General features: G+C 41.4%; 1 protein-coding gene across 2 annotated transcripts in view; it reads right to left on the bottom strand.

Annotated features, from left to right (window-relative positions):
• The window catches only part of adcy8 (adenylate cyclase 8 (brain)), a 123,148-nt gene that overhangs the window by 58,025 nt on the left and 44,731 nt on the right, over window positions 1-20,392 (bottom strand). For both annotated transcript variants that reach the window (XM_004569457.3, XM_004569459.3), the window contains exons 2-6: window positions 19,059-19,208; window positions 10,908-11,038; window positions 10,600-10,711; window positions 9,033-9,160; window positions 1,203-1,361 (exon numbers count right to left, since the gene is read on the bottom strand). In XM_004569457.3, the coding sequence (XP_004569514.1) occupies window positions 1,203-1,361; window positions 9,033-9,160; window positions 10,600-10,711; window positions 10,908-11,038; window positions 19,059-19,208 (680 nt within the window). The remainder of the gene's footprint in view (window positions 1-1,202; window positions 1,362-9,032; window positions 9,161-10,599; window positions 10,712-10,907; window positions 11,039-19,058; window positions 19,209-20,392) is intronic.

Here is a 20,392-nt window from a genome sequence, read left to right as displayed (position 1 = left end):
TTCTGTTTCCTGTACTTTGTGTTTTATTGTGTGTGTTATTTGTGGTCTCTCTATTCATTTTCTCTTTCCCTTCACCCACCCAGCCAATCGAAGCTGCCCCTCCCTGAGCCTCATCCTATTAGAAATCTTCTTTCCCACCATCACATCAAGAGCAGCTCATTGGAGTTCTCTTGCTAAAATTGCAGGATCTTCCCTTACATGTACTCTGAGATGACCGCTTTGACTAGAATTCATTTGAACTGAAGTGAATCCATGACATAAATAATTCCTGTGAAAAACATTTGCTGTTCAATGTTTCACTTTCTTCACCAGGTACTGATTTTTTCTTGAGGATCTTTTTTATATTGTGAGGTCAACACCTACAGTAACACAGAGAAAATCCCAATGATCAGATCACACCTGTGAGCAAGCACTTGCCTACAGGGGGAAAAACTCCCTTTCAACAGGAAGAAACCTCTGGCAGAACCAGGCTCAGCAACCAGTGGAGATGCATTTAGTGATGACTGGAACAAAATTCCACCTCAGATACACATTTGATGAACATTACGTAACATATGGGCGACAAACATGAACGTGACATGAAACAAACACTAATGTAGAATGTAACATCACATTCACAGGAGGGTGATGAATGTGAAAAATCAAAAGAACTGGGATTTATAATAAATGCTTTTTTAATACATATAGATGTTAATAATCACTATATACATGATGATGCTCGAGCTCGATTGGCCCACCTGTTAAGGAGACGATACATACAGACATGTATACATACAGACATAGACATACAAATTTGCTTCCGTTATAATTTGCAGCACGAGGTGACGGGTGAAAAAACGAGTCAGATTATATAGAAGTTTATGGGAAAAGATGCTTGCAGGAAATGTTAAATCAGTACTTAGAGAAATAATCTGCCTTTTAAGGTCAAACAGGAACAACAGGAACGTGAAGATTAAAAAATTCCCATATTATGCCACTAAACTATCCTTTTAAAAACTATATGAGGGTGGATAAAAATAAATGACCGAGGGACTCAGCATAATCGCATCTCCTGCTCGGCTCTGGCCATGACATATCTTTACCAAACATCCGTTTGCTTTCTCTGGAGCCATGTTTTATGTGAGTGAATTTTCCGTCTGTCCACTGCCAATAATCCAACTGGAGATAAAAACAGCCACAGAAAATTCCTTCCGTTTCCTCACCCTGGGATGCCTCCAGACTCCAGCTTGTTGGCGATGTCCACATCCCAGGACCAGACATCGAACTGCCACTTCCTGAGTCCCAGCACGCCGCACAGTACCGAGCCGGAGTGGATCCCAATACGCATGTCGATGTCGTGTTTCGTCCGTGATCTCACGTATCTGGAAGAAAGCGGGAAAAAAGCGGTTAATTTTTGGCATAGTACTCTTATATAAATCAGGACTACGGTGCTAAACTAATGTACTGAGAAGAAACGGAGAAAACTAGCCGATTTTTGGCAAGAAGAACGAACAAACAACAGACAGAGGTTGCAACTGACTGGCTAGCCGCTCCATGTTTGTTAATACAGTGGAAAGAGAAGATTAGCTGTACAGCTTTGCTTTGTGCCAGTACAGGGTTTACTGACGGCTGCAATAAATCCCAAAGAACGGGAAAAAAGAACATGGAAGTCTTAGGTTTGTAAAGGTTTGTGCTCTGGAAGAACAAGACCAAAATGGAGAAGTTTATCCATAATGTAAAGCACAACATTTAAAACTAACTGTGCTGCCACTGCTGGGTGCAGTAGCTCCACCACCCCACTAGGGGGAGGAAGCGGGTTTGTGTACTCAAGTTTCTCTAGTAAATATAGGAAAAGTTCATGGAGTCTGGCCAAGTTGATACCAGCACACAAAATATTAGCTCTGAAGTTGGCTGTACTGGAGCATGAGAAATATATGCTTTTTTACAGTGCCTTCATTAGGGAGACAAATAAACCCTGCAATGAGAACTGGAAGCCTTTGCCTCTCCTTTTTAAGAACTGTTTATCTATCTGCCAAACTGGGCATCAGCGTACAGGGAGGGCAGAACACTAACCAAACACCCCATACCAACGGTCAGCACGGTGGTGGAGGGCTGACGTTTAGGACTTGTTTTGCAGCAACAGGACCTTGGCACGCCACAGCCCCTAGAGTTAAATGCCATCGGTCTCAAACTGCAAAGATCACAAGAAAAGCAGCACATCTACAAATCTACAGCAGAGTGGCTGAAAAAGAAACGAACCAAGGTTTTGCAATGCTCCACTCAAAGACCTCAATCTGACTGAAATGCTGTGACACGCTGTTGAGAGAGTTTAACTAAACTCAATGAAAGGAAGTTACGTCAAAAAATCCTCCACACCGATGTGAGAGACTGATACAGTCATACAGCTATTAACGCTAAAAATGCTTCTAGAACAGGGGTGGGCAACTCCAGGCCTCGAGGGCCGGTGTCCCTGCAGGTTTTAGATGTGTCCTTGAACCAACACAGCTGATTTAAATGGCTAAATTAGCTCCTCAACATGTCCTGAAGTTCTCCAGAGGCCTGGTAATGAACTAATCATGTGATTCAGGTGTGTTGACCCAAGGTGAGATCTAAAACCTGCAGGACACCGGCCCTCGGGGCCTGGAATTGCCCACCCCTGTTCTAGAAGATGCTGAATCATGCTGTGAGCTCATGCACTGTTTCTGCATTCTGGCTTATATGAATAATTAGATGGTGAAATCTGTCGTGTGTTACTGTTCATCCAGGTGATATTATCAGACCTGGTGAGGACCAGATTATTTTTATTGTGTTATTATATGTAAAATCATGACAGATGATGCCAGCGTGTGATTTAGCTTTGTTGACGTAGCTGATGTACCGTACTGTACGTACCTTGAATTTTAAAAAAAATCACAAAATTAAAAGATTTGCTCTGTGAATTTAGATGAACCAACAAATCTTATCCCAGAATTTTTCACCCATGTAAAAAATGTTGACACCCCTCAACAATGTTTTGGGCTTCCCCTGACTGCACACCAGGCATGTAGTCACTCCCAGATCCATTTACAATCACAGTCCATTCAAATACTCCCAGAAATACATTTCAAAAGTTACCTGAAACATGTTTAACTGTTTCAGAATACAAAATAATATATAATGTGGTGTGTAAGTGGACTGGACCACTTACATGAGCATGAAAATACAATGAAAATAAAGCGTTGTGAGGCTGTGAATAAACTGAATTAAGGTTATGAAGGTAACAATGGATGATTTTGAAAAAAGTGTAAAATTACACGCAGGTATGTATATTTGAGTTTAAAAAAGCTGATCTAATTGACTTCAGGGGCACACGTCTGGCATTAATTTAAAAATATTTCAGGGGTCACTTTGGGTCGTACTGTGAAAAACACTGACGGCATTAATTCAGCAGATTAATATACATGAAACTGACCTTTGGTGAAACTAAAGAAACACAGAACACGGAGACAGATAATGCTGCCAGGCAAACACCGTTCAAGTCCACCAAGAAACGAACACAAAAGAGTTCAGGCATATCTGTGGCACTTCAACAAAAGAGGTAAAACTGTTTCTGTAGACTCGTCGCACCTGTTAATAAATTACTTTCTCATTTCGTACTTTATTTTTCCCTGAAACACAATAAAAGCAGGACAGAGTGCAGCTGATAACAGCCTCCGAGGAGCAGACAGGCCTGTCACGCCTCTTCCTCCCTCCTGGCGTTATTTCATGCTTCATAAGAGCCGCAATGAATGTGAGGTGAAAGGCATCCTGGGTGTTTGTGACAGGTGGTTAAAGTCAGTCAGCTGCTAGACGACACCTGGAGTAGAAATTAACAAACAACCTGCAGCTAACGACGAAGAGGAGGAGGAGAATGAAGATGCTGTGATACTGTGTTGACTCTGCCAGGAAGTTCTTTCCATATATATATATATATATATATATATATATATATATATATATATATATATATATATATATATACACGTCACCTACAAATCAAAAGGTTGGTAGTTCATTCCCTGGCTGCTCTAGTCCAAAGTATCCTCAGGCAACATAGCGAACCCCCGAGATGCTGCCGTCTAAGAGAGCACGTAGAGCACAGGTGTCGAACTCCAGGCCTCGAGGGCCGGTGTCCTGCAGGTTTTGGATGTGTCCTTGATCCAACGCAGCTGATTTAAATGGCTAAAATACCTCCTCAACATGTCTCAAAGTTCTCCAGAGGCCTGATAATGAACTAATCATTTGATTCAGGTGTGTTGACCCAGGGTGAGATCTAAAACCTGCAGGACACTGGCCCTCGGGGCCTGGAGTTCAACACCTCTGACGTAGAGGCAGAAAATAAATGCTTGTGTAAATGTGTGAATGAGATGCGTTGTATAAAGCGCTGTGAGTGCTGACGTAGAGTAAATAATAATTAAGACAACAGATTTTAATGGAAATCTGTGGGTGGCATCTGGAAGTAGCAGGGCTTCTTCACAGACTTTTGTCCTGATCATCCCCAATCTGTAAGTTTTCCGCACACACCACATTCGACCTCGTGTCTGCAGCAGTAAGGGGGTCTCCTGTTCTTTAATCAGTTAAAGGGTTTTTGTAAATATCACAGATTTTAAATGGAAAAAAATGTATGTAGCCTCTGTGACACCATCCTTTGTTTCTGGACACCACAGTTTGATTGGTGATTTATTTCAAACATGTAAACAATATACAGGTACATTTAGAAAAGAAAATAAGAGAGAGAAAAAAATACTATACCAAAAAAATCAATACATTTCAATATAGCTCCCGTTCTGATTAATTTACATGTTGAAAGGGGTTTAAAACTGTGTTTGTGGTTCGGCTCCATCATGTTAATTTTTTTATTAGAAATATGTTTGGACATGAGGCTGTCGGCTAATAGCAAGCTGTATCTATAAGATGTACAGGCGACATGCACAGATGTGCTACTTAGTGCTACGTCAGAGACGAGTAACACACGAGGATTTCACTCGCTAAAACTGGAGCACAGACTTCTTAAACAGGCCGTATCACACAGGCAGGCATAAACCTTATTATATGGTAAATGGTAAATGGCCTGTATTTATATAGCGCTTTACTAGTCCCTAAGGACCCCAAAGCGCTTTACATATCCAGTCATCCACCCATTCACACACACATTCACACACTGGTGATGGCAGCTACATTGTAGCCACAGCCACCCTGTGGCGCACTGACAGAGGCGAGGCTGCCGGACACTGGCGCCACCGGGCCCTCTGACCACCACCAGTAGGCAACGGGTGAAGTGTCTTACCCAAGGACACAACGACCGAGACTGTGAGAGACTCAGGTAATTCTGTGAACACGTCCTGCTGAGGTTTCAAATCAGCACTAACAGCTGATTAGTGCTAACAGGAGCAGGTCAGAGGAGATATACTCGCTTGTGTGTTTTTGTGCCTAACAAACAGTGCAGTCTGTCTCCACTTCTGTCCCTGCATTCAGCTGTAAACACCTTCATTTGAAAATCCCATCTTCTCGTCTATAGCAGTGTTTAGAGGTAAACACACCTACTGTACATTGTTAATGACTGAGTAATGTGAGGGTGACAATATGTCGAATTCTAAATATTAATTTGTAAGTAATGAAATTTGAAATTAGGGGGTAGGAACAGGAAAAGTGTAAACTTCATCCTACTCCTTTTTGAGCATAGACATTGTGTAGACAGAGATATTCATGAAAACGTGTTTTTAAGTTTTTTTCTTATTTTTTTCTTGTTATTTCAGTTATATTTGCATGTTCGAAATAAAATCTAACCGTCTAGGTAACAGAAAAACTGTTAGCCATGGATGGATAGAACAAACTATCCATCTAAGAAGACGTTGGCAGTGTTTGGTGAACCAGACAAACTTTTAGTTTTAGATTTGTGTTGAGTCTTGACCTCAACAAAAGACGGCGATAAACATCAAAACAGGGAGAGAGAATTTCTGCAGACTGAACTGTCTTCGGAGCCTCCTGTTTCTATCCTCCCAAACATTTGGTTCAGACCTCCAGGTGTCATGTGAGAGCTTCACATCGTAACTTTGGACTTTTTTCTGTGAGGTTTCTTTGTACTAGTACTCCCTGATTGTGCTCCCCTGCTGAGCTGCGATGGATGTGCTAAAATAGCCTAAAGATACAGAAACCTTGGAACATTCCCACCTCAACTGCCTTAACTGCTAACGGCTTAACATGTCTTCCTAGTTTTAATGTACAATGAGGACTGACAATTTTTGAAATTCACAAAAATGTAACCAACGCCTCAATCTGTGTAACAGGAAGTTGTAAACCAGTATGACAAGATGCTGTACTAGAATCTGTCAGCTTACTCTCAGCCTTCATGCATTTGTTCAGCAACGTGTGACCAGAATCTGCATTAACAAATACGAGGAAAGAAGGAAACTGGTGCAAGCTTAGCTAACATTAGCTGGATTCTGTAAACTCGACCAACATCGTCTTTGTGTGATTATATCACCACATGTAGTTGCAACACAGCAGTGTTTAAAACCGTGTTTGATTACTGACGACTGTGACTGTGAATTTGGGACTCTGTGTAAAACATAAATAAAAGCAATGCTTTGAAAAATCTCATAAACCCATATTCTATTCACAATAAAACATATATGCTTATACTCAGACATTTCACTATTACATTAAATATATTAGTTCATTTTGACTTTAATGGCAGCACCATGTCGCAAAAAAGTTGGAAAAGAGGCTGGAAAAGTAAAGTGGTGCCAAAAACGAACAGCTGAAAGAACATCGTGAACTAACTAAAGAGTTACGTCCAGCTCGTCATCAGCACTCAGTTCAAAAGCCTGAAACTCTGACGGTATGGTGGTTGAACATGTGGAAAGGTACCACCAGTGCTGAACGGTACATACAGGTTGTGCCCGTGCAGACAGCATCTGTCACAGGAGAGGCCTTGCACATTTCAACAAGACAATGCTAAATCATATACTGGAGCTAATCCAACAGCACAGCTTCATGGCTCGCTGCAGTCCAGACCTTTCACAAACAGAAACACCATTAAGTGAAATTTATGACAAATAAGACCACGGACAGCTGAGCAGCTGGATTCCTCTCAGATAACAGTGGAATATTATTCCCCTCCCAAAAGTCCAGCAAATCGTTGCATTCATTTATTCACTTTTTAAGGTGTTCCAACTTTTAAGGAAGGGGGTTAGTATTTCCTCTGTTTATTGGACGAGTCGGGAACAATGTGGTCCCACCTTTATGCTTTACAATCCCTCAGAAACAAGTAAAAACCTGCTTTATTTGGACAATATAAGCAAACCCATCTCCTCTTATTCCAGCTTTTGCAAAACTGATTGGTGTCGCAGCAAAAAGTGTGCACAGCTCACCATCTTGACATGATGATACTGAGCACAAATCTCACAGCTTATCCACCCTAATCTGTCTCTTTCCTCTGAACATCAGTCCTCTCCTCTCTCACTCTTATATCAATGCAAGGGGTTAAAACGCTACAGCAGCACCGAGGATCACTGAAATAAAATAAATCAAAGCACAAACTCCAGCGTCTGTGAGCCTTTTAGACAAAGAAGAACTGACTCTTTCTCCTTTCCTATGAACTACTCATTTCACAGTCTGATACAAAGATCTATAAAGCCCTTTTGTGTGTTGCAAAATACAATACAAGCACTACAAACATGTTTTCTTGCATTTCAGCAATGCATCTGTTAATTCAAATGTACATTATTTGATACTGATTTTGTGTTGAAACACAGCTGCATGCAAATATTGCAGGGAGGCTTTTCCAAGCAGAACAGATACTAGGACAGTCCTCGGGGTAAAAGACATTTATTCTTCTAAGATGATTCCTGCAGTTACAATGAATTCATTGCACCATGAATTTGCTCTATTCATACAAAAACAGACAAACTCGACTTTGATTTAAAAGGGTTTCTCTCCCGCTGCACCAAAATAAACGTACTTTTTTTTTATTACCATGTTTTATCTTTTAAAGTTACAGAGAAGAAGGTTTAAAAATGTATTCGTAGTCACATGTGTATTTATACACACCTATTTAAAAGGTGTATTAACCCATGTCCCTCACTGGTTAGAGAAAATCCTGTTGTGAAACGTCAGTATGACGATTTTGGCGTTTTGTATCCTGGCAATCTAGGGCAGACCAAGATGCACTGCATGCTAATACCTCTCAATCCCATAATAAATCACGACCAGGCCAAAAGTCAGCATTTATAAAATGGGAGGAAAAATCAGTGACAAAATAGCTAAAACACTACATCTAACTTATAGCTTATTTATATCAGTACCACTCAATCAAAAAGTGCAGATTCTTAAAAAATATTGGAATTAGATCCACTTTTAATGTAGAGAGCTCTCTGTGCCAGTGAAACAGGCCATCCTCAGGCTACGAACAAAAAACAAATGCACTAGAGCGATCGCAGCAACATTAAGAGACGTCAAATTTAAAGCTTGATGAGACAAGAAAAAGAAGAATGTGCCGAGGAGCGATGCAACATAAAACAGACCTAGAGCGGTGGATGATCGCAGGATCCTTTCCATGGTAGATAACAAAAGCATTTCTACATGAGGAAGACATATATTTATCCAAGCCTGCCATCCAAGAAAGACTTTACAGTACAGGGAACAATCTGATATCCAACATATTAGTGCATAATCTGCAAACCAGTGATCACTCTCGAAATTAGAAACCAGAATGAATTTTAAAAAAATAAATTAAAAAGCTCTGGCACTGTTACTTAGAGAAATCAAAGTAAGACAGGAAGATCAATCTATTGCATGGACATGCATGGCTTCCAGCTTCCAGTGAGTCAGTGGACTGACCAAAAACATACTGTAAAAGCAACACAGGAGTCTTTGATGGAAAACAAGTGGTCTGATCTGAAATCAACTGAACTACTGTTCACCTATTTAAGGTAAAACTAAAGGCATAAACAACTGATGACAGCTGCAGTAAAAGCCTTTCCCTACAACAAGGAGCTTTGTTAAAAAGAAAGGACAGTAGAAGAAGACAGCACCTGATGGTTTTGATCATGCTGAGGCCCATTTCCACGCAGCAGTGGGCGTGGTCCGGCCTAGGCTCCGGCAGACCAGACACACAGTAGTAACAGTCTCCAAGGATCTTTATTCGTAGACAGTGATGCTCCTGAAACAGACAAACACCATAACCATAAAGGCAGAAAACCTAAGCAATGACTATACCTGAAATAAGAATTAAAGATCAGTAGAAATTAAGAAAAAAAAGGAAAACACAGAAAACATATCAGGTTATCTCTGAATTCCTTCTCTGACTGTGAAATTGCGACCGCCCAAGCGTGACAGTCTGAAATGTTCTGCAATCTAATATCAGCTGAGTCGTACACAGTGGATGTTGAATCAGATATTCACTGTGTTGTTTTGAATAAATATTTATTCTACTGGAGCGTCTTTATTCAGTTTTCATGAGTCCCGACAGCCATGAGAGGCTGTCGCAGAAGAGATGAGCTCTGGGCTCCAAAATCATACACGCACAATCAAACAATGTGGAAAAAGAAGAGCTGCAAAGTCTATTCTTATGCTTCATTTTCAGTAATTATTTTTATACAACTGGGAAAATAGTTTTTAGTGATAGCCTGCCACACAGAAGCAAAAATTAAAGAGTTTATGTTACCATTTATGGTGTATGTGCATGTATTTTTAACCAGCATCTTGAATGGTACACTCTATTGCCAGAAGGTGGCAGTAAAGGAGCTGAGAAGCTATCCTTGCAGTTCCTTACCAGCTAGCTAGCAAGATGCAAGTCTGCCACAACAATGCAGCTTATTGCAGCTGCATTTATAGAACTCTTTAGCATTTAGCAAGGTTAATATACTACAATAACAAAGAGAGAACCCCAACGATCACATGATCCCCACGAGCGACACCTGGCGACGCTGTGGAAAAACACCTCCCTCATCCACAGTGACATCCTCAGAGTTTGCTTTCACTTAACCATAAAGCAAGTGTTCACAAACTATATATTGGGAAAAGTGTTTCAATCTAAATATTGATTGAACATTATAGGATCTATGAGATTATCAGTTTAAACTGGTCGCCTTTAAAGCTGACTTTCACTAAACAGTTCTATCTAACACAGTTTACCAAATATTTGAACAAAATTTGAGTCCCATCGTACAAAAAGTCTCCACATAATCAGCCATAAGTCATAAGATCAGGTGATGTAGTGTTTGACAGATGTGGCCCGTGGCTGAGGTGAGGCATCCAGACTCACCCTGAGTCAACGCTATGAGTCAACACACAACATTACAAATGTTGGCCAAGCTGGCGTTGCTGTTTGGGCCATTTTCAGAGGAGGTTCATAAGATAAGTGAAAGTAAATCAAAAGTTAACCACAGACAGGTAATCAGCTGTTAGGTAAAGGTTATTAACCTGATCCAGAACACACTGTTCCTGGATCTGCTAAGAGGTATCTCTAAAGAAATGTGATTTATTAATCCTTTAATGCACAGATGAGCGAATATTTTTAATGGGAAAATAAATTAATTCAAATCTCAAGACTAAAATCAGATTATATGCACATATGCATTTGGGATGAGAAGCTCTTACATGTGCGAGGCGGTCGAAGCGTGCAAAGAGTTCATTCAACATTCGCACCAGCTCCTGCGCTGACAGCGTCGTGGAGAGGTTTGTGAAGCCTTTAACATCTGCGAAAAGAATGCTGAATAAAATACGGAAATGTCACTTTAATATCCAGCTCACTTCTTAAAAGTTATGATACTTAATGAGGATGACATTTTCTGTGATGTCAGATTTTGCACATTTTACGTAAATGTCACAGTTTTGTTCTTAAGAGCAAAAACTCTCAAATGTCTTTAATCGGGGCACACACAGGTGTTTTGCTGTTGGACCCTCACCTGACATTCTCGTAGCGGTGGATGTAGATTCTGTGAAACTGATGCTGGAGGTGTTCGTCCTCTACATTTGTCATGTCGTTGATCATTTCCAAAACTACAAAACGAGGCAGGACTGATAACACCAGTCGTTCCTGTTGGGGAGAAAAATGAATCATCTCATCGCTTTGAAATGACAAAAAGACACAATACAGAACAATAACATAACATCTGCATATACCGACAAATCACAATGTGTTAAAAAAACATTGACTATTGAACTGTTTTTGTGATTGGCACTTCCACCCGTTAATTTGTCCACAGGGAGCAGACTAAGCAGAGGTGTTCAGATCTTCCTCTCCCCTGATGCCTCCCCCAGGTCTTTCAGGAGGACTCTGATGCTTTCCTAAGACAGACGAGACACTTCATCTGTCAGCTGTCATGCCTCGGGTCTGCCTGGGGTCTCCTCCCAGTAGGAGCTACTCAGAGCCTCCTGAATGATCAAGCTCCTCACCCTGTGTCTACGGCTGACCCCAGTCACCTCTCAGGAGAAGCTCACCAACACTGCTATCTGCGCTCCTATTTCTTCTGTCACCACCCACAGCTCGTGACCAAAGGTGAGGCCAGCATTGTTCACAGGCCGGTACATCAACAGCTTCAGCTTCACAGTCAGCTGCTTGAATAACAACAAATATCTGAATTCTACTTGAAGCCTTCAAATCCAGAGTGGACGGTCTTTTCTGAGCGAACCGGGTCCTCGGATTTAAAGGCGCTAATTCTCATTCCAGCCACTTCACACTCTGCTGTAAACAACCCTCGTAAAAGCACGAGGCCATCACCCCATGAACCACAACTTTGAGTTTTATTAGCTCAAACCTAACAGTCCAACACACTCCTGCAGCAGTTTATAGGCAAAGGTTTGTCCTGGGATCTCCCCAACCTTACACGGCAACATATGGAAAACAGGAAGTGCTGAGCCATCAGCTGATGTCAGCTTGCACTGAGATGAACGCTGATCAGTGTGAGTTCTTCTAGTACAGCAGCATCTACGTCCAGAAACACAGGAAGGAAGGTAAACTCTTCACATCATTACTTTAGATTGTTTCACTTTTAAACTAAATGCTTTGAACTACAGCTAAAAAGTGGAAACAGCCTTTTTTATGGATAAATTCAAAAACTATGTTTGATGTATGTAAATGTTTCAATAATAAACGAGAGAACATCAACAGTAAATTATCGAAGGAACAGAAATAAAGCCTTTAAAAAGAAATTACACGAGGGGCTGTGTGTGTGAGAAATGAATTAAAAAAGATGGCTTGAGCTCTGCCAGCCTAAGCTCCTCGAGCAGGATCCTCCAAAGCCTCTGCGCTCGCAGGAACATCACAATTAAAAGAGTTTGTGTTGTGATTTTTGTACTGACACGGTGCCACTTGGCTAAAGCAGAAACAGATTTGGAGTGGGAGCGATGCAGCATCCCTCAGGATTCTTTTGGCCTCGGGGAGCCGCACCAGAGCCAAGCAACTGCTTCTTTCAGATACTGAATACATTAGAACCAACCAGAACGTCACGTACAGTGACATCAGTACACGACATGCACATGCTCAAAAGCCCTGCAGGTTTTTTGGAATATTTTACGCCAAAGGGATGACAGAGGGACAAGTCTAATAGCTGGAAAGGCTCCGAACGAACCAGCTGGCCCTGTTCTACATCTTAAAGACTCACTGTTTAAAAACACGAGAGGAAATCTGCACGAGGCGGGAGATTAGTTTTGCTCCCAATCTGATAAACAAGTTGAAAGAAATTTTGCACAGAATTTTGACATTAGAGCGGCGATCTGCCTTTTATTCTCTCTGGTGTGTCTTCTGGTGAGATTTTCACTGGAATGAATTTGTGATAGAGACTAAAGTGATATTCCATTTGAAGAGCTGTAAATCTTGAAGACAACATGATGGTTGCACGTGGGCACATCATGTTCTTTCATTACCATGAATGCACACCGCGCTTCACTATGACTCAGCCCCACATACAGCACTCTGCTGTTGGAATTACTCACCAAAGAGCTCCAAATATGGATTAATCCGCAACTGCAAACAGTTCCCAAAAACTCTACGACTTGAAACACGGGCTGAGGGAAAATATATTTATATTTGATTAGATACATTCAAATATGCCAGGATACTACGAATAACGGGGCTGCAAGGTCGCATGATAGGAGGCGACCTTTCTCTAAGTGGCTGCAGTCACGCTTGGAAAGATTGTAAAAGGTTTGCAAATAATTGGTGTTTAATTTATAAATGAGCACAAATGTTTCCATCAGTCTGAATGATTCAGTCTATGAGCTCAACATGAGGGGACTCAACTGGCTGCCAGCTGGTTGTATTCTGGTTTATATTCCTATAGAACAGGAAGGCTGTGAAGTGCAAATGTAATAGTTAAATGTCAATTTCTGTTAAATTTCAATTTCTGTCTATTTAGACGGAAGCAGATATGTGATTTTCAATGATTTATCACTGTATTTGCTGTATTATCAGAAACAGATTGCGTATAATTGCTGGCTTGACCACATTCAATCACAGACTGATAACAGACCGACTCCGTTTTATGGCAACATTTGTTGGTTTTAGTGACAATGTTGCCATTCTTGATAATCTCATTTGGCACCAAAAAGAAAACACTGAAGTGAGGTAACTTTATCTTATTGGATAAAACAGGTTTTGATACATTTTAACTTTGAGGATGTAATTTGCAGTAAAAAAAAAAAAAGGTGATAAATTGCAATATATTTTAGTCCAAATACTCAGCATATTGCAAAATGTAACAAATCACACTAATATTGACAGAGTCAAGTATTGTTTTAATATTGTATCGTGAGGTGTCTGGTGATTCCCACCTCGACGTTACACTAGATCGTCTATAATTCTCTGAGAACATTTGCTGTCATCAGCTTGCACGGTTCCTCTGCAGTCACAACTGTAAGACAGCACACTTGTTTTTCTTCCCTGCTTGGCTCACAGATGAGTTTTCCAGTAAGAAATAAAAATGCAACCTTATGTGCACTCAGTGAAGCTGCATGATGCTGTCTGAGAGCCCTGGAGAGCCTCTTCAGACCCCGAGCACAAGTGCAAAGAGAGGCTGGCTGAGGCTGGATAATAGCAATGAGACGCACAGAGAGAGGGAGATAGCGACACCGTCCTCTGCTGCGATCACAGCAATGACAACAGTTCCATCGTTGCTGTAGAAAGACATGTAAATAATGAAGCAGCGGTTATACAAAGATTGTCATCTAATACGTAAAAACAAGCATCGGAGCAAATTCTAACATAAAAATCACCACAATCAGAATAAAGAAAACCATCAAAATATCATGAACTCTAATCATTTTGAACCTTAACATACGATAAAAAAAGTTGGTCCAGAGGAGGGAAAATGCCAGTCCACATCAGCTGTTAGCTTAGCTGATACACATCCAAACGGTACATCTCTATGGAAAATAATGTACATGTTATCCTAGCAGTCCCCACGTTTGTGCATCTGCAAGCCACTTTGAAACCCACATCCATCCAAGCTCCCAGCTAATCACTGTTTCATCTGTTGTCATGGAAACCTGTTCACATCTAATCAGGTGGTCTTCCTGTTGCATTGATTTAATACCTTAATCAAAAAATTACTCTTCAACAATTCTTTATTTCTTTTCATCTTTTTTATGACACTTTACAACTGTCGTCTTCATGATAACAAACTTTTAAAACTGGGGTATCGTACTCGTCTTAGCTCATAAGTGGGCTGGACCAGTGAAACCAGTGCATAACGGTGCACAGAACACACCTCATACTTTACATTGTAGCCTCCCAGCATACAGTGAGCTGTACCAGCACCCCGAACAATACTTTTTATTTACATAACTAATCACCCTGACACAGTTCAGAGGGGAAAGTCCTGAGTGGACCCAACAGCAAAGCACTGACAGTTGTTAATGTTATGTAGTATTTTTTGCAAGCTTATGGCTGCAGTGGCAGAAAAAAACAAGCTAACTAAACCAAACCTGAAGAGCAGCTGAAGTATCCAGAGGTAAACACTCACACATGACAGGAAGAGATACGATGCAAAAATAAAAAGGGATCATAACAAAAACAGAACCCCTTATCTTTAGCAAAGAATAATAACATATTGATAATTCATGCATCCAGCTACATGATCACTCAAAATCTCAGCTATATTGTTGTTTATGTTTCAGTCACTGGGATCCTGCAGCTTGTGATGGAGAGCAGAAGCTGATTGGACAGCTCATCTCTCTGACACACCACTGTGGACGTGACCATCAGCTGAGTGTGAAATGTGTAAGAGGAGAGCAGGTGCTTGTGTTGTTGAGCACGCACCGCCCCCTGCTCTCGGCACGCCTCTGTTGTGCTGTTGTTTTTGTTGTGTTGGTGTCTGTGCTGGAAAGCAGAGCAGTGCATCCACAAATTGAGGTCTAGACAGACAAACATTTCAGTGAAGCGTTGCTAATTCTTCGGCTGCTGCGTCGCAACCAAACGCCCCGGGCTTTGGTGGTGGAGTCTCACTGCAAGAAATGTGGATTTTACAGAGTCGTCCTGAATTCAGACTGAACCTTTGAACCCTGCAATGTGTCTGTGCTGCTCAATCACACGTCAGCCAAACTCCTGCTGCAATCACACAAGGAGCTCCATTTGAGCAAATAGTACCGCTTCCTGTCGCAGTACTCTGGGATAAAATATTACAATATAAATTCTATTAACTACATTATGTTTTGGAAACTCTATCAGCAGCTCTTCTCCCTCTCTTAACTCCTTTTGCCATCAAGACAGTAATCTTAGTTCCCATGTTAAACATAAACAAAAGAAATCTGCTGAAATTTTCAACTTAAGTGGAATTTCCAAAGACAGCATACGTATGCTGAATTTAGGTATTTTAGCATCACTAATTAACCTAACCTTGGACTGTGGGAGGAGGCGGGAGGTACCTGGGGAGACCCACACAGGCACAGTGACAACATGCAAACTCCACAAAGGCCGCTCATTTACAGTATTTGTACCCGGTTAATAAAGGTAAAGTAAATTTACAGGAGACAGACTTTGACATATATTCATCAAAGTACTCTGTGGCAAATAACTGAGCAATATAATCAGCCACCTCTCCTGTTAATCCTTATCCTGCAGATAATCTTGCAGCTGGTGTGAGATTATCTGGAGGATAAGTAGGAAAAAAATAAGGAAGGCTATCTGATTAGCAGTGACTGATCTTTCCAAATAAGAGCAAGGGGGTTTTGAAATAGTAAATGAATTGAGAATGCCGCAGTCATCTCAGACACATAACAAAATGTTAGAAATGCTAAAATCTTGTGTGTGGACAGGGGGCTGCAGAGTGTTTGCTCCACTGGACAGGGACCCTGGTTTGGACAGCTGAGAGCCAGCGGACTCAATGTCAGATCAGCTTTGAAAGTCATTAGTGAAGCTTGATTTTAGCTGAAAGCTGAAGCCCTCCAGCAGCTCACTGACAACGTCTGTCTTCATTCAGACTGTACCAAAGATCCACATGGACCTTGTGGTGGATTTTCAATGTAAAGGCTAATTTATAGGGCAGCACGGTGGCACGGTGGTTAGCACTGTTGCCGCACAGCAAGAAGGTCCTGAGTTCAATTCCACCATCAGGCCGGGGTCTTTCTGTGTGGAGTTTGCATGTTCTCCCCGTGTTTGCGTGGGTTCTCTCCGGGTACTCCGGCTTCCTCCCACCATCCAAAGACATGCAACTTGTGGGGATAGGTTAATTGGATAATCCAAATTGCCACTAGGTGTGAATGTGAGTGCGAATGGTTGTTTGTCCCTGTGTGTTAGCCCTGCGACAGACTGGCGACCTGTCCAGGGTGTACCCTGCCTCTCGCCCTATGACAGCTGGGATAGGCTCCAGCGCCCCCCGCGACCCTGAAAAGGATAAGCGGAAGCGAATGGATGGATGGAGGCTAATTTTGAGTTCATCTGTATTATAACCTGCTTATTACTGCTTCATTAATACTGTTTTTCTTTAGAGTTATTACACTGCAGCTGTCAGGGAAACATCCTTTCATTACTCTTGTCAGGAACAGAAAAATATTTTTTAGACAGCCAAATGTTAAGCTTTCATTTTTGAGGATCTGATGTTGTCCAATGTTTGCTAAACTAAAACTCTAGCAGTGCACCAGTCAGCAAACACCATCTGCGTGTCTTAAACATTTGTGAACCCTAATGCAAGACTCAGGAAACAAGAATGAACATTAAGCATTCTCAATGCTTAAAGAATAATGATTCTTTAAGTCCAGAAAATCACAAAGTCCAGAAAGTGTTTACAAAGCGCTAAGGCACAGACGCTACAACGCTGACGTAACAAATGACAAGGGAAGCGACAGGAAACAATAACAGAACCCTAATCCAAAGGTAACCTAAAATTCAAAACGAATCCTTCTAAACTCAAAACCTTATGCGGTGTTCACTGTTTACTGATCAACAACAGGAAGTTTGTGAGTTATCTAAAAATATAGATATTGGTTTTCTGCTTGCAGCAGTATGATCCAATCTTCAGTTCAGTTCGATTCAGGTTTATTTATATAGCACCAAATCACAACAGCAGTCGCCTCAAAGAGCGCTATAATGAAGACCCTACAGTATTCTGGAGAGATGCTGTAACCAGAAATGTGCCACTATGTTCCTGGAACACATTAACAGAAATAACAGAGCCTGATTGGATGTCATTACACTGTTCTTTTCAGGGGCGGGGCCCTGCTTACTCCATTACAGCCAGCCCAGAGGCTTCCAGGAAACATGACCACTGTAAAAGCTTTCTGTGGCTTCTCAGAGCTTCACTGTCCACTCCAGCGCATACACAACACTATCTGCCACTGTGTGTGTGTGTGTGTGTGTGTGTGTGTGTGTGTGTGTGTGTGTGTGTGTGTTTGCTTATGTGTGCGTGCCTTCTGTTTGTCTGACTCACAGCGCGTGTGTTGTCTTATTAGATTGCGTGTTAAGTGTGTGTGGAGCAGGGGCTGCATGCACAGAGACACAGTATGTGTGACAGCATTGAATCAATGCAGCGTCCATGTTTTTCTGCTCTCAGAGGACTCGTTAGCGGTGCTGCTAACACTCGGCCCTGTTAGCTAAAATCCATAATTTGTTTTGATTCTTTTTTTAAAGTCGCCTCACGCTGAGCTTCAGCATCAAGCAGCAGAGGGTGAAAATGTGCACTTCACACATCATTCTGCTGTAAATTAGAGGATTTCGTTGCTGCTGTGGTGCACCAGTGGTTTGTGAAGGTCATTTAGAGGTCACTGCCCAATATCTCTCACTGGAGTTCAAACAGGGGTCAACCTGAAATAGTTTCAGCAGCGGCGTATGAACTCTCACTGAGCAAACAGCACTTAAACAAGTCTACAAGGAGCATTTAGCATGCTAGCCATGCACACAATAGCAAGTGCTAGCATGTTGACGGTATTGAGGTACGATTTGCTCACATTTAGAATGCATATAAACCACCATGATGGATTCTCAACACTTCCAATACTTCAACCACAGATTCAGAATTTGTCTGATGTGGTGATGGTGTGCATCAGCTCGAGCACAGGCCGGAGACGCGGGATTAGAAATGAGTACAGCAGAGGGACAGTTTGAGCAGTTTGGAAATGAAGTCAGAGAGCCGAGACTGAGATGGTTTGGACATGTGCAGATGAGGGATAGTGGATATGTTGGGCAAAGCATACCGACAATGGAGCTGCAGGGCAGGACAGAAAGAGGAAGACATCAGAGACGATTCAGGAGGACATGCAGGAGTTCAGAGGTCGTTAAACTGAGCAAACAGCCTGAGTTTAATCCTGGGTGTCCTGAATATCTGAGCCAAACTGTGTTCCAGTCCATCCAGATTGTAAAGCAAGCATTTTGACCTGGTGGTGATACTAAAGGAGTGCAAACAGCTGTCCCTACAGCCCTGCTGCTAGCACTCACACAAATCTTCAAACCTGGCTCTGAACACGCATCCTAAACTTGCTTTCATTCTTTAAGTGTCTTGTGAAAACACACAGAAAAATTTAACTGCTGCAAATGTATTAAACAGAACACAGCACAGACAGTGACTAACAAATCATCCGAAGCTTGAAAAGTTGCAGGAGGCAAAAAAAACTTGTCTGCGGCTCACCTGTCTCTGGTTCTCTGTCTCGAGTCGCAGCCGAGCTTCGATGCAGCGCCGCGTCTCGAGGAAGGCCTGACGCTGAGCACGGTCAGACAGGTAACTGATGAATATCCCAGCAGTGTTCATGCACATGAACAACACAGCCTGAGCTGCTATCTAGAACACACAAAAAGAGAGGATTAGGAGATTTGCTTGTTGACAAATTTTGGAGTGCAAGAACCAACATTCAAAGCTTCTTTGTTTATATTTACAAATATTCTGAGGCAATTTTATGTCTTTATTAATTAGGCTGAAAAGGGGGAAACATCTGCACAATATTTTTCTCCAACTAAATATTTAATTCTAAAAATATTTATGAAAAGAAACATTTCAATTTGTAAGATCTTCATCAAGCATTTATCAAAGAGAAAAAAAGAGCATCTTTTCAAATCAGTGCAAAACAAATATCAGGGAAAAATCACAACAGACTTTAAAGCAGTTTGTAACACAAAATACAAACTATCATCTTATATCGATTATCTTTGTATTCAACACAACAACATTGAGGAAAATCTTCAGCTTTTTGCCCTATTCATCTAAAAAATAAGAGGCTGAAAAGCAAATTAAAAAGATTGCAACGAGAAAATCGAATCCTTAATAACAACTAGAAGAACTTTATCATTAAAAGTTTTTCCTGGAGAAACTTCAATCCCAATATTAGTGAGGACGTTTCATAAACGAGACCTGTCGGCTGCCAAGTATAAATAAAGTGTATGACTGTAGAAATAAGTGACGTCATCACTGATGCGTCTCACAGTAGATCGGTTACATTTAGCAATGCAAGTTTTCAACCATCTCTGAGTTTTTCCAACATAGGAAAAACCACGTGGGACTTTTAATTACTGTGACTAAAGAAATCACTGAAAGGAAGTTGTGCACATTGGTATCTGCCATTTAATTTTTTTAATTGTAACAATAACTAGAAATACATAGACGAGAGAGAGAGAGAGAGAGAGAGAGAGAGGGGGGGGGGTGGAGGCCGACATTCAACAGAGGAACCCTGCTGATCTCCAGCTGTGCGATCGGGGAGGGGGTCCTACCGGCATCACACTGGAAGTCACATGAGATTATTTTCACACAGAACAAAATGGTCCTTTACAAATGTGCCACCGTAGCCTGACGAGTCCACAGGTACTGAAGGCTAACATGTGGAACTGCATGGAAACTGACAAACTCAATGAAATGAATTCAGATCAAAGCTTTAAGTAAATCAGTAACACTGTGACGTCCCTGTCGCATCGAGTTGGTTTTCTATGGTTTTTCTGTTCCGTGTCTTTTTCTCCACTTGGTTATCTTGTGCT

This window comes from Maylandia zebra, linkage group LG18, assembly GCF_041146795.1.
Source record: "Maylandia zebra isolate NMK-2024a linkage group LG18, Mzebra_GT3a, whole genome shotgun sequence".
NCBI lineage: Eukaryota > Metazoa > Chordata > Actinopteri > Cichliformes > Cichlidae > Maylandia > Maylandia zebra.
Note: the sequence above shows the minus strand (reverse complement) of the source record. Positions and strands in the feature narration are given on the sequence as shown.